At 42.7% G+C, this 14883-nt stretch overlaps 3 protein-coding genes across 3 annotated transcripts; 1 reads left to right on the forward strand and 2 right to left on the reverse strand.

Moving 5' to 3' along the window:
* Positions 1-108: 108 nt before the first annotated feature.
* Positions 109-913, reverse strand: LOC105566299 (40S ribosomal protein S28). The gene has a single exon (XM_012020198.1). It carries the CDS (start codon positions 809-811, stop codon positions 614-616), a length of 198 nt encoding a protein of 65 aa, XP_011875588.1. The 5' UTR covers positions 812-913; the 3' UTR covers positions 109-613.
* Positions 914-1382: 469 nt separating this feature from the next.
* Positions 1383-6318, reverse strand: LOC105566300 (stromal membrane-associated protein 1). The gene is made up of 8 exons (XM_012020199.1): positions 6040-6318; positions 5358-5491; positions 4861-5028; positions 4515-4716; positions 4081-4350; positions 3599-3864; positions 3366-3509; positions 1383-3202 (listed from the first exon to the last, which is right to left on the reverse strand). The coding sequence occupies exons 1-8, from the start codon at positions 6305-6307 to the stop codon at positions 3086-3088; spliced, it is 1569 nt and encodes a 522-aa protein (XP_011875589.1). The 5' UTR covers positions 6308-6318; the 3' UTR covers positions 1383-3085.
* A 1462-nt stretch (positions 6319-7780) lies between these two features.
* LOC105566301 (protein FAM76A) lies at positions 7781-11651 on the forward strand. Its single transcript, XM_012020200.1, has 7 exons — positions 7781-8147; positions 8955-9019; positions 9100-9313; positions 10098-10234; positions 10424-10664; positions 10735-10972; positions 11117-11651. Exons 1-6 carry the CDS (start codon positions 8052-8054, stop codon positions 10966-10968), a joined length of 987 nt encoding a protein of 328 aa, XP_011875590.1. The 5' UTR covers positions 7781-8051; the 3' UTR covers positions 10969-10972; positions 11117-11651.
* The last annotated feature ends 3232 nt before the right edge of the window (positions 11652-14883 follow it).

Below are 14883 nucleotides of genomic sequence, written 5' to 3' on the forward strand. Positions count from 1 at the left end.
GATGTATTGTTACTAATCAGATTATGAGAAGTGCCCGGTTTAAAGCGCTTATCGTAGATATCTTAGGCTACGGTCGATGCAGGAAATACAAAGACAACACCGTGAAACTTGTGGTTACCAGCCGAGATTTATTACAAAAGTAGAATTCTCATGCGTCAGGAATGTCTCCAAGAAAACGCCGGATGATCCCGTTCCGCAGTATCTTCCAGAGACACGTACAGGCATGCTTGTTATCGGCAGTTAACGGCCTACGATCGATGATCCGTGGCCATGGATCGACCCGTGATCCATGATCCACAATCGGCAGCATCCCCCAGAAGCAGATGTTCGGCAGTGTTCATTGTCCATGGTCCATGATCCATGATCGACAACATCCTTCAGTAACACATGTCAGGAATGCCGATTGTCGACGGTCATGATCCATCGATGATTCACAAGCAGCAGAATCTTGCAGAAACACGTGTCTGGGATACCCGTTGTTGACGGCCTACGACCCGCGTCAGTCCACGGTCCACGTGCGGGCGGGATCCACGTTCGGGAAATGCGTAGCTGATGAGATCCAGTAGCGGCGGCTGGCAACCGTTTTTCTCCCCGGCGTCAACGAAGCCCCGCGTTATCGTAGCCTTCTCGCCTCGCGCTCGGACTCGAGCAAGGTTAGGAGGTCGCCCTCTCGCACCGGCCCCTTCACGTTCCTGATGATCTGCCGGTTCTGCTCGCCCAGGAACTCGACCTTTACCTGGGTGCACTGCCCCTGCGAGCCAGTGCGACCCAGGACCTTGATGACGCGCGCCAAAACGACTGGTTTATCCATATCGGTCGCCTCTTTCGCGTAATTGCAACTCAAAAGAGGTGTCTGACGAGAATGGCAGAGCCACGCGTAGAGAGAGCCTGACGAGCCGTTCGAGTTCTCGATATCTCCACCGACTTCCGGTGGCGGTGAGTCGCTACTATCGAAGTCGCAACTTCCGCCGTTTCATTCCTGTCGAATTTTATGTTTACCAAAATAATCTTTTTAAACGGTTTACTCGCTTTCATGCGTGACGATTTATCAAACAGAATGATAAAACATGAAGAATAAAATATTTATTACATACTTCTGCAAGTAACTTTGTAAATTCACCGATTACAGTCGCATATATTTATATTCGAGCGGAGAAAATAGCTTTTTTTAAATAACTAAAAATCGAAAGATATTGCAGTAATTTATTAACGATTTTTAATTAATTTCCATTTCTATTAAAATTGTCGGCATATTATTCGATTTTTCTTTATTAAAATGGTTAAAATGAGAATTGAGAGAGCAACATCAGTAACGTTAACGCTGCAAGTTTTAAACAGCTTGCTCAACAGTCTCGCGAGTGATGAATAATACAATAACCAAGTTACAATAAAATGTCATATTTTATATTTTGACACAAGTACACTATTTCATAATTACTTATAATAATTCATATAAATAACAGCTTGATACTGTAGGCAACAATTAAGATGAGCTTTCTTTAAGTCCCTCTTGTTATAGCTTTCATCGATTATCGGGAATCACTTGGAGTGATTTATCTCTGTTGATATTAACGTGAATACTTGCCAAAAATACTGCACCTCGCAATATTCATATACAGTGTCTTATGTGCCGCACGCTTTTTTCTCGACTACAGGTTCCCCGTTTTCCCCCCCAAATTAGATTTGAATTTTTGCGTATTGATATTCAAGTCGCCAAAAGTCATGTAGCATAAGGTTACTCTTTCATTCACATTCCCTGAACTTCTTAATTTATGAATTACTCTAACGCTATGTAGAACCTGTAAATGAGAAAATGTGCGCAATGCTTAGACAATTTGCATAATTACCATCATCGGTACTTTGAAAGACAGGTTGTGATTATACATCTAAGTATAGTAGTGCCTCTCACATACTAAATAAATTTATCTTCGCACATGAATAATGTATTAATAAAAACTGTTGTTCGCAGTACGTTTTACGATAGTACACAATCAATAATTTATATAAATTATATATGTATGTGTATAATCTAATTACATACCCGATCGCGAAGTATCTCTGAAACTTTTGTTTGTCGAAAGAACATTTTACAGAAGGTATGACCTTTTTATACATTATTCGATTGAACTTGACCAAGATTTGGTACAGCCAATCAAGATGCTTCGGAATTCTTAGCACCAGTGTATGACTTGTGGATTTCTTTTCGTATTTATAATATTGCCGAACTATTAAAATCATTGTCGCAACAGTAATATATTCTATACCTTACTCAAATGTAAAATGCATTATATCTTGCATTCATGTTACTCTGTATTTATTTACCAATATAGAATAAATGTGGACACATATTGCACGTGTCGGATGTATCTTAAAAATAAGTTAAAGATCCAAGTCTTTTCTCATCTCTAACGAAAAACTTATACATATGCATGTACATTCATCTTGATTTTTAATCATCGTTTGAAATCGGTATAATTCCAGTGAATTCAACTTTCGATGCTGTTCAATATGAGAAAATGTACTTTATGCCAATCGCAGTATTTCCATTTTCACGAACACCAATAAACTCACAAACGCATTTTAGCGTAACAATCGTAGCAACGAAATCCGAAGTAATCAAAATTATACCGGTTTTTCAGTGCTGACTCGGATGAATATTTTGTTGAAAATGGACCCTAGCAAATATTTTTATCGTAATTACAAAAAGAGAAACTCTTGTTACAGCAACGTAATCTGTACCACAAGGTACATATTTAGTGTCACACAAATAACTTGTCACATTCAGTCAGACTTCTTATTTTTATACAGGTTTCTTTTTCCCCCAACATTAACGTGATAGCTGGTGTAAGTTTTCAAACAAAAATATGTATCTACTTGAAGCACTATGAACATTGACGAGTTATGTGCTGAGACAGCATTCGAGCTCTTTTTTCCGTTTTTGTCTCCATCGTCAGTTCTATTACTTTCCGAAGCAACGTCCAATCAAAGGACATGGAAACGTTATTACATTTGGATAATAAACTGTCGACATTAGTATACAACACTGAATGAGATAATCAACAGGCTAACAATATCCGCAATAGTTTTACTGCCATAAGTTGGTGGAAAGAGTCTGCCCGGGTAGCGCGGCAGTGGCAGGCTTGCCCGTCGTAGAGGCAAAGTTCATATCGCCCAGAGTCATCTGCGACATTTGTTGTGGCAACTGAAACAGCATGGATTATATCATACAAATAAGATTAATTTAACGCAAGTATTATATCAATATTATACTTTGATGAAAATGTGTCACGTCATTTATATTCATCCATGGTAAAAACGATACAAAATTATGTAAATTACACACCAAACATCATTGAAATTTATACCTGAGCGGTAAATGCAGTAGTTTGTTGTTGCTGTGGTGTTAAATTAAAGAATGGATTGCTGCCAGGAGCTGGCTGAATATTCTGTGTCAGCATTCCACTCCATCCATTATTACTAGCAATATTAGTTTGTCCTAACTGCATCATCTGTGAAATCAGAGGGAAGAAACGGAGAATAAAAAGAGATTGCGAGGATAATTATTAATATAATGAATAATATCGTGCGAGAAACATACCATTTGAGGTGGCATTGTGATAGCAGCATTAGGTACACCGTTTAGTTGATTCATTTGTCCTATATGTAAGCCTAAAGGATTGGCTGCTACAGCACCTATCGAATTAGGATTCGCTATAATTTGATTTTGATTGACAGGTATCTGATTTGTGACCGGTATTTGCGTGGGAAGTTGGCCGAGTTGGTTCAACGAGCTTTGTTGCCCAAATGCACCCACATTAGGCATTTGCTGCTTATATGGTATGGAGTGTTGAGGATACACTCCCCCTAAAACATATATAATAAAATTCATAAGACTCTAACGTGAAATCAAAATTCGAAGGAATAAAGGATATAAGAGCCAAGACAAGATGCTAGTGTCTAAATGATTTTAAATTTATCGCACAAAATTTATATAATTTAGTGATTAATGTGATTATTATACTTATTAAATGATCTTATAAATGTTGCAAGAAAAAACACCATTTCTATCTTGTGCATTACCTGAGACACCATAAATCGCTGGTTGATGACTCGGAGTACCGTATAATGCTAAAATACTGTCTTTTGTCATCTTGCTTTTTTCCTGAGGTAGCGGGGTCGGTTGGTTAAAGAAGCTTTCCTCCTCGCTTTTACTTGCGACAGTGGTCGCTTTACTTCCATTAGAAGCGTCATTTCCGGTCGAAGCTAACGAAGCAGGCGGCGCAGATAAAAATGAAGAGAATACGTCGTCCCCAGAACCATTTACACTTGTTTGGTTAGTTGCTGGTGCATCTGTTAATGACAGTAACGTGAAGAAAGCTAATATTTCAAAAATTATAGCGTTAGACTTTACGCACATGGAATATGGTACGCAATTATCTTGTTTTCTGGTACTACATTAAAGCACAAGTTGTTAAATGAGAGCACATTATGAACGTATCAGATAAGGGACGTACCAAGACCTAAGAGATCGAGGATCGCGGAACTTTCTTTTGTTCTGCCCAGTTTAGGACTGACGGAACTTCGAGGTTTTGGTAATTGAGGCACTACTTCCGGTTTTTTTACAGGTGGGAGCACAGTGGTCGAAGCTTCCGAACTCTCCTTTTTTCGTCTGCGTTGTCTTTCGGCTTCTTCGTCAAGTTCTTTGTCCCAATTTACCTACGAAAATTATTTCGTTAGAGCGACAATATATAGAAGGTTACTTCTATACAAGTGTAAAAAATGAATTCAAAACTTCCGCATGTTTAAAGTTTATACATTTTCATCATAATATTATACATAAAAATAGAACAATAATCGTACTTTTGGCAAAGGAGGTGGCACCCATTCTCTAGCTATATATTTTTTATGTTCATACTTTGCCCGAATAAAACTTTCCAGGCTGCAATCCGTTTGTGGTCTTCGAAAACTATCCGGAAGATTGGCTTCGTAGACCGCTCTGGCAAGAGAATTGCCCATTTGTTGTAAACTCTAGAAATTTCAACTTGGTTAAATTCGTTAATACAATTAGATACAAATGTAAATGCGTAAAACACCAAGTTAATTACCAAATTAAACGATAACGAGCAAAAAAAATTAAAAATACATATTAGCTTCAAAATATTTCTTTTGCTTGTGTAAAATATATATTTAAAAAAGCATTTAAGATGTAAGTAAGAATGTATAAAAATTATACAATTTATCAACTTGCACAAATTTTTTCAACATATTTATTGAGCAGCAAAATAGAATGTTTCTAGACGCAGACTGCACATTGTAGATTAAGCTTAAAACTTCTGAACTGTACGTCCATTACATACCACTACTTGTTCCGGCGTCCATGTGTCCAAGTTAACAGACTTCACTTTGCTTATATGTACTCCGAGGTTTCTGTGAATACCAGCGCATCGAATGCACAAGAAAATTCCCAGGTTCCAGCTAGCCCATCTTGGTCCTGCAAAATGCAAATCGAGGACATCGTAAATGACGTAAATAATTCCGTTGCCCATTGAAGAGACACTTGCTAATACAAAGCGATAAACTATCAACAAAAGTGGCCCGTCGTGCTATCTAACATTCACGACTATTAATGATAAATTGTCAATACTCGATGGCGATATCGAGTCGCGCGAGAACGGATGCGTTTTTTTCGATCCTCGAGAGAACAAAGAAAGAGAGCGAGGGGACGCGCTCAGGATTTTCTCGAGGTGATTACCCGAGTAGGAGATGAGCGAAGGAACTCGGGAGGACCTTGACCGACGCGTTGACAGTGACAGCGCGCTGACAGGTATGTCACGCGGAAATAAAAAATCCATAACGTCTCGGCGCGTCACGCAGAGCTGACGCGTACGCACAGGTCGTTCCGGTGATCGATATCGACCAGTCGACCGCCGGAGGAAGGGCGGTCGAGATCGGAGGACTCGGGCCTCGCGAAACGGGGCAAACGGCGGGAGGGAGGAAGGGAGGGAAAGGCGCATCCATGTCGCGGGCACAGGAACAAACCTTTCGCGTCGCAGTCGACGCAGTACTTGTTATCCTCGTCGCGTAGCATCTGCGTCAGCAGATTCTGGCATTTCTCCTGGATCTGCTTGGCGCGCTCCTTCTCGTGACGGGACGTCATCCTCGCTGGGAGCGTCTTCGCGATGGGATCGGGCAACTCGGGGACCACGCGCGACCGCGACACCCCGGTGTCGCCTCCCCGCGATAACGCTGGACAAGAGCGCGGCGCGACGGTACCACGTAACGGGTCCCGCACCGCGGAGATTCCCATTGGCGGAGATACCGCTGCGATAAGTTCCGGCGCCTCGGGCTCGGGATTACCGACCGATTCTCCTACCGACGGTCGCTCGAGTATTTGGCGGGGACGGGGGTCGTTTTTAAAACTGACCGCGAATCCCCCTTATCTCCGCGTTCTTCGGTTCTCGGTTCTTCCGGGAGAATAAAAGATTATGTATGATGAAGGGTTTGCGACTCGAGTCGCAGTTTACAATAGTATCGTAGACGAGCTGTCGTCTGTTCGAATACGCGTGAAGATAGCGCGCGGTTTATCTCGTATAGAAAAATAATGGCCACGTTCAGCAGGCACAACGGTTGAGTGAGCGCTCAGTATGATTGGTTAATACTTTTAGATCCAGCCAATCATATTAAGAAATCAATGGCCACGTTCAGCAGGCACAACTGTTGAGTGAGCGCTCAGTATAATTGGTTAATACTTTTAGATCCAGCCAATGGCCGCGTTCAGCAGACACAACTGTTGAGTGAACGCTCAGTATGATTGGTTAATACTTTTAGATCCAGCCAATCATATTAAGAAATCATTGGCCGCGTTCAGCAGACACAACTGTTGAACGAGCGCTCAATGATTTCTTAACATGATTGGCTGGATCTAAAAGTATTAGCCAATCATACTGAGCGCTCACTCAACAGTTGTGTCTGCTGAACGCGGCCATTGAGCGCTCACTCAACAGTTGTGCCTGCTGAACGTGGCTATTGGTTAATACTTTTAGATCCAGCCAATCATGTTAAGTAATCATTGAGCGCTCACACAACAGTTGTGTCTGCTAAACGCGGCTAATCGCAGCTCGTATCAGACTACGGAATGAGGTTGAGAGTAGATTGAAATTTGACCAATTAGAGTAAACTTTACTAATCTCAAGTTTAGTGACTTTTGCTCTGATTGGTCAAATTTCAATCTAATCTCAATCTCAATCCGTAGTCTGATACGAGTTTAAAGCCCGTATCAGACTACGGATTGTGATTGGGATTAGATTGACATTTGACCAATCACAGTAAAGTTTACTAATCCCAAGTTTAGTAACTTTGATATATGTACATACAGGCCTGGGGCTCGATTCTTGAATTCATTCGAAGGAGAAACGTATGCGAAAATTCTGCTCCTCCAAAAAAAAAGTTGCAAGTCGATTGGCTATTAGCATGGTCTTTAACCAATTGACTTTCAACTTTTTTGTGAGGGTAGAATTTTCCCGTACGTTTCTCTCTCGAATAAATTGAAGAATCGAGTCCTTGTGTCCACGTTGCTAGAACTTGGTCCAAGTTCCAACTTGGAGAAATGTACAGCCAATCACCCTGCAGCTATTCCATAAAAGTTGTCGCCACAAGAATGGCCTTTTCTAGGGTGAAGTTTGTTGAAAAAAGGCCCCATTGTTGGCACGAGCGGCTCGGCGCGACAGTGGCGCCCTCGGACGGCCACCTCCGCCGCCACGGTCGGCCATGTTGCTCCGTCGCAGCGGTCATAGATGGCTACGTGAGAGTCAACAACCGGTTCCGGCGGAATAGCACACAATCGCGCTGTCGCGTTGCATCGTCGCCGATTTTCACGCTCATTCGCGGTGATTCGCGGTCCCTCGCGTCCCGACGTAGGTGTGTCGTGCGTCTCGACGTCCTTGCCGCTCTTCCCTCTTCTCCCCGTCGTCGTTTTCGATATCGCGTCGTTTCGGTTGCCCGCGGACCACCTCTCCCCGTTGTCCCGTCGTCCGGCGGAGAAGTCGCCGAGGATGAGCGCGAACAACGTACAGGCGCTCTTCGCGTGCTCCCGGTGCTTCTCTAGACATCCCTTCGAGGATCTCTCGCCCGGACAACAGTTGTGCAAGGTACGCGCACGCCGCGGACCTCTCGGCCGTTCCTCGCCGAAATTGCCTCGTTTCCCGAATCGGCGCGGACGGATCCGCGAGCGTCGAGACCATTCTCGAATGGCCCCCCCGTGTCGAAAGGGGGGAAACCGAAACCGCCGTGGAGCGGAATGTAGCGATCTATCACGTGCCGTAGGAGTGGGACTCTCTTGCCCTCGACATAATCCTCCACGGCGCGTCATTTTGCGTAAATACGTCGCATATGTGCAAGCGAGATTTCGAGATTGCGAGCCAGTAAGCCGCATCCTCCGCAGTTCCGGATAGTCTTTGTTTATTGTGCTACGCCGCCGAGTGTTTACTTGCGAGAAAGTATCGTTTTCAATTGGGAGTATTTCGCAGATTGTCAATGTTGTACAAACTACCAAGTATATTGTTGGGAGAATATGGAAAATTTTACTGGATATAGAGGAAAGTCCTCTATTACGAGACAGTAGGTTTTTAACGCCCAAACTCGATCACAAATCTTTTTTCGCAACGATTAATTTTCCACTAGATTTCACTCCAAGGGCAATAAATTCATGATGGAACCAGCAGACGATGCCTATTAATTTAGCAGAAATCGCACTGTCTCGTAAGACGGGACTTTTCTCTACTCGACAAATGCTTGATTATATTATTACGAGGGTTATTTGAACAGTTCTCAGGACAAGGTATTCTTCCGTCGAAGCTCTATAGAAAAACGAATCAGATATTGTTGGGAGAATGCAAAAATTGCAAGAGCTATTGCAATGTTATTACATGTTTGATAAAAACTTGTTGTGTACACAGGAATGCAGAGGAGCCTTTCCCGTAGTAAAATGTACATATTGCAGATCGGAATTCCAGCAAACCATGTAAGCGCGAAGGCAAATCACGCAAGAATCGCGCATAAAGTAAAACGGATGGAATTGTATTAATTTAATTGTTCCCACAGAAAGGGTAACACGAGCACTATATGTAAAAAGTGCGAGCAAAATGTTAAGTCTTATGGGAAGCCGTCGGCTTGCGAGTACTGCAATACCATTGCTGCGTTTATCGGCAGCAAATGCCAGCGTTGTACAAATTCGGAGAAACGCTACGGTCCGCCGGTTACGTGCGAACAGTGCAAACAGAAGTGTGCCTTTGATAGACAGGATGAGGATAAGAAGGTAATACAGAGGTGGTGTGGTGGCGCTTGTAGCTCTCAATATTTGAAGGAGATGATCTCTAGCTGTGCAATATGTATCTCTTGATATAGAAACTAAATGTATCGAAAACTTATCTTTTTCCCTTGATGATATATTTTTTGTTTATATACAATAGCGCGCGTTAGGCATTGCATGTTAGGAGTGCTCTTTTGTATTCGAGTGAGCGAGAGAGGTGAATGAGATAGAAAAGGAGGAAGAGCACACCTCAAATTTGCAATGCCGAACGCAGCTATTGACACACTCGCTCCCGTTTCTCTGAGAATGTACACGAATACTTGGCTTACATTTTCTAAATTTGGCCTACTACCAATCGTTACAACGTCGTTGCCTTCTTGATCTCATTCTTTAAAGTTTGATGCCTCGAGTATTCCTTGAATGATAATAAATATTGTATTTTATGAAAAAACTTACGGATGGAACAAATTAATTTTTAGTTAGAATTGTATGCACGTGTTTCTCAAGAATTCCAAGTACAACACTTCGTTTTCCCTCTTATTATCTTGACTAATTGAGAGTAGCTGTGTATGCTATTTCGCTACGATACTTATATTTTGAGTCCGTGCATTTGACTTGCTGTCACGACTTTTTTTCTTTTTTTAGAGAGCGAATAAGCATCAAGTGTAATTTCTACAGCTAAGACCTCTTTCTCTCTCTCACTCTCTCTCACTCTCTTGTTGGTACATGGTAATCAATTTACTCTATCGCAATGCTACTTAATCGGTTACGGTGATGTTTTGGTTTTTAGGTAGACGGCAAGTTATTATGTTGGCTGTGTACTCTGTCGTATAAGCGAGCGTTGGCAAAGACAAAGCAATCAGACGCGGAGAGAAGAGCGCATATGAAATTGGCGCAACAGCGGGCCGCAAAGCACAAAGAACAAAAGTAATTATTCAAATACGTAATATCACAAGGTAACTCTGTGCTTGGTAGCCTCAATGTTGCGCGTACACCACATTTGTTTTGAAACATGTCCCACGCGAGATGCGATATTCAATAAACACGCCTTTTCTTTTTTAAACTCTGCCTCGCAAGGGAATGTCACGATTGTGCATCTCACGCTTTCCGTTGCAGACTGAAGGGCCACAATAAAAGACCGCACAGAGTCGATGTGACAAAGCTGCCGCCGCAATTCGAAGGCGGTGACACAAACGGTCCCACCCCCGTGAAAGCGGCACGAATGGTCGGCGTGCACGATCACGATCCGAACAGCTCGGATCACGTGGTAGCGGTCACACAGCTGAAAGAAAAGATAGCGCATCTTCAGAAGCAAATCAGCATAAAAGAGAACCAATTATTAGCAAAGGATAGACAAGTAGGTGGAAGATTTGTACGCGAGTCGTTTAGACAAAGTGAACGATGCGTAACCGACATCTCGATTACAGATTACTGAATTGAAGGCGAAGAACTTCACATCCGAGACGGAATTGCGTAATAAGATGAAAGCCTCAGAGAAAGAGTACGAGACAAAAATCTCGAACATGCAGCACAAGATATCTAGTTTGTTGAAGGAGGTAGCGTCATTATCGAAAACGTCCAAGCGAGGTGATAGGGTGGCCGCAACCAAGACGGAGGCTGGGACCAACAGTGGGAGCGGAACGGACAGTCCCGTACCTTGATAAGGTAGGTATACCTGATTTTCGTCGTCGTCTTTGAAATGTTCACACTTGGATGGGACAAATATGTATGAAACGAAATCGCAATGGCAAACGTGAAATCGCCAAGTATCCTACAAATGAAAAGGCCCATTTCTCGTATTGTTTCCAGAGAATTGGCTAGCTGTGACAACATACTCAAATGATTGTACCCGTATAAATCATGTGATTATACATTACGCATATAGTTAATTGTTTCCATTAACAAGACGAAATCGTATTATTTTTCTAATTACTATAGGACTGTATATTATTCACACTCAATATGCACCAGAGAAAGGTATTCGTATCTCCGTTTAGGGGGGATCGATGATATAAGTGCAAAATTTATACTGATAATTTGAAAGTAGCTTTCTCCCCTTTTATTTTTCGGCGACTGCCCGTTTTGTGCGACTCGTTCGCCGGGAGTACCGACGTTTATTACGAGAGACTAGCAAAATTCTAATGAGAGACATTCCGTTTGATGCCACGAAGTCATGCGAAACCCCGTTGTGCAGACTTCAAGGCATACTCGGATTGATTGTATGTGGAAACAATAAGTGGCAGTGTAGCTGTGGCATTTTATTATTTATGAGAATGATGTAAACGACGCTAAATCAGGATATTATGACTTGTAGATCAATTTACAATAAAAGTTGAAAAACTTATTGTCCTGTGGTTCCACATATCCAGTTCTCGTCCATGTCCACGTCGTTCGTTATTCTTTTCCCCTCGTGTGTGTGATCGAATGGTGACTTGCGTCATTAGACGAGCATCGGTGGTAGAATATAAGTGGTATCGGATTATATGTAGGTACGGTAGTGATATGTGCATATAAATATCCAACAGCCATATATTTATTCTTTATTTTAAGAAACAAATGCTAATTGAGCATTACCTATTCAATAATTATAATGATAATAAATGCGTAACAATTTCACTATATATATATATGTATATATATATATATATGTATACGAAGTGTAAGGATAATTAACATTTAATTTATAGTCGTTTAAATACGTACGAGCGCGTGCACGCGTGCGCGCGCGTGTGCGTGCACGGTACAGTTGGATCGTTATCGTTTAATTACGAGCTGATAAGAACTAAATATTGCTTGTTTGTTCTTGAGGCGATTAGTCATCCTCGCTTGTCGCTTCCTCACGATATTTCACTACTTTCAGCGTATGTATGTACATTGTCTTCACCGTTTGCCTCTTTACGCGCTGCTCCCTTTTCTCTCGTTCTCTCAACGCATCGCTATTAGCGTTCAAAGTCCTAAGCGCCTAAGGTTTCTCCTCTAGCTCCGTTTTAACTTCGTTATTCGTAATAGTGCTCTCAAAATACAGGCAAGGCGGGGAATCGAGGCAATGCACAGGAATGACATTGCTCGGTCGTGAAGAACGTCACCAGGAACCGCGACCGTCGTCGAAGGAAATTTCATTATTGCTTGTAAACGCGATATTATTATGTAACGAGAGCCCTGAAGAGAATTTTTCGAGGTCGACGCCTCCACTTTGGCCCCGCGTGCTCTCGGTGCCGCTCCGCAACAAGGTAGGCGCCTCGCGGAACGACACCGGGAACACCCGCGCGGATTCCTCGCGCAACACCCGAGGAGTTCCTGGAGCGTCGTCACGGCAGCGTGACCTGGGTGTACCGTCGCTAGTACAGCGCATTTTTCCATTGCTCGGCATCCCGTAGAATGCCCGCGAGTCGTCCACGTTGCCCGGTTATTAAAGATTACATCAGCAAATCAGTGTAAAGGCCTTGTGAATCTACGATACATCGTCTCGCGTTCGTGTTCGCGGGCCCAGTTCGAACGCTCGTTAAACTTATTACGGTATAATTGCCGGAGGGGGTTGGGGAACAGTCGAGGGAGGAACTTTTCGTTCGAGTGCGTTCGACGGTGACCGGCAGGGGCAGGTGATGAATAGTACGAGGGGGGTAATAGGTGATTCGGGGTATGGAGGAGCCGAGGATCGTCACAGTCTCGCAAGGATCTCGCGCAACCGGCGATTTCGGCATCGGGGCGAACGGGTGGTCGCGTATTCCCGCTGTACGTCCCGAGGGATCAAGGATTCTAAAAAGAAGAAGAACGGGATTTCTTTGGATTTAAATTGTTGCGTAATGTCGGACGCGAGGGGGCGGGATCCTTGCGAAACCGAAGAGTACCTCGGGGATCTTGCGAAGGAAGCCGAAATTTAGGACAGTAACGTATTACACTCCCGCACTCTTTTAAAAATCGCACATTCTCGCACTCTTGCGCTCTCTCTTCCTTTCTCTCTCTCTCTCTCTCTCGCTTCGCACGGAATCGTATCGCGATGCACGTGACTCCTTAAACTCTCACAAACGCTCGATAGCCGTGTGTATATCAGTCTGCGATACGTCCTTTAGATTAGTATCTTTCCGGGGCGACGACTCGGAGATCTCGATCTCGCGTTTAGAAATTCGTGTGTCGTTCGTTAAAAAATTCTCTCGTGTTCCCCCGTCCTTGGCGACGACGAGGCCCCAGAGTCGTCCCCCGGTGAGAAATGAGTTGTTTCGCACCACGTACGGTAAGCTGCGCTCAGGATTAACTCGTTCGAGAGATCTAGCTTAGCATTAATGGAAGTACGAATTCGCCGAATTTGCGTAAAATCAAATGGAAGCTGCGGGAAAGGGCAGCATTTCCGACAATTCGTTCAATTAATTCTAGCCTTCTGCGCTATGTACAGAGGAAGCACGACTTAATCGACAAATTGATTCGCGCACGCGATACTTGATAAATCATTCATCCGCGGAGATTTAATAATCGATTTCGGAATATACATTTTGCTTAAGAAACGCCGTAATTGCACTACACTTCTCTCAAGACGTTTTGACTAGATTTCCTACCATAACTTCCGATTTTACAGACGATTGTCCTCTCCTCTTAAAAATTTTTATCGTTTAAAGCTACGGGTATCTTTATCAAACCGCACGATAATGAGGAGACATTTCTTGCGACAGAAACTTAATTTATACAAAATACATTCTGCTTCAGTTGACGAGCATTTAAAGAAAGATTCAGCTTAGCTGAAGTAAATGGAAATGTGCAGCGTGGAAGCTAATAGCATAGCAATATGACAAACACGTATGTGTTTATCGAGGACCAAAGGCCGAAAAATTACGGAGATAACAAGCGCGATTAAAAATTGCGGTGCACGATTTCACGTATATGATTTGCTTTTCGCTCCATTCCGTGATTAAAGCCCGAAAAGAGCGAGATCTCGTTATCGCTAGCTATCATCGTATCGACGAGAAAATAAATTCTCGACGTAAAATTTTGATAAATATCAACGCGATCGTAAATCTAAAATCTCTTGCCTAGGAATGCTAAAAGAACGAGCACTTTCAATGTGCTAACAAAGTTATAACTTGTATAAGTACCGATCGTGTCCAAAACACGAGTAAATAGAAGCGCACGTCGATAGTTTCAACGTCTTTCTTTTTACACACGCATCAATAAATTAATATTATCATTACTAAAATGTTTAAAAATAACTAATTATAAAATTTACTTCGCGGAAGTTAACGTAAAGCGCAGTCTACCGTCCGCCAGCTAACGACGACGGTATGCGCGCATGTATGTGCGTATACACGCAAGTACACATACGCATATACATGTGCACACACGTGTGTATATACACATATATAGGTATATATATTTATATGTATATATGTATAAAGGTATTCATAAATTAGAGCTCCTTATATTACTTCTTTTTAAATTATTGAATAATTAATAGTAATATTAGTATATATACAGGTACAGGTCTCGTATAGTTGCAGTCGTGTCGTCACTAGTTGTTCGAGTCTCTTGTTGTTGCTTCTTGCTGTTGATCGCTCGCGCATCGCGCGAACATTTATGACGGGTGCCGA

Source organism: Vollenhovia emeryi, unplaced genomic scaffold, assembly GCF_000949405.1.
Source record: "Vollenhovia emeryi isolate VEMERY1.0 unplaced genomic scaffold, V.emery_V1.0 DF939145.1, whole genome shotgun sequence".
Lineage (NCBI taxonomy): Eukaryota > Metazoa > Arthropoda > Insecta > Hymenoptera > Formicidae > Vollenhovia > Vollenhovia emeryi.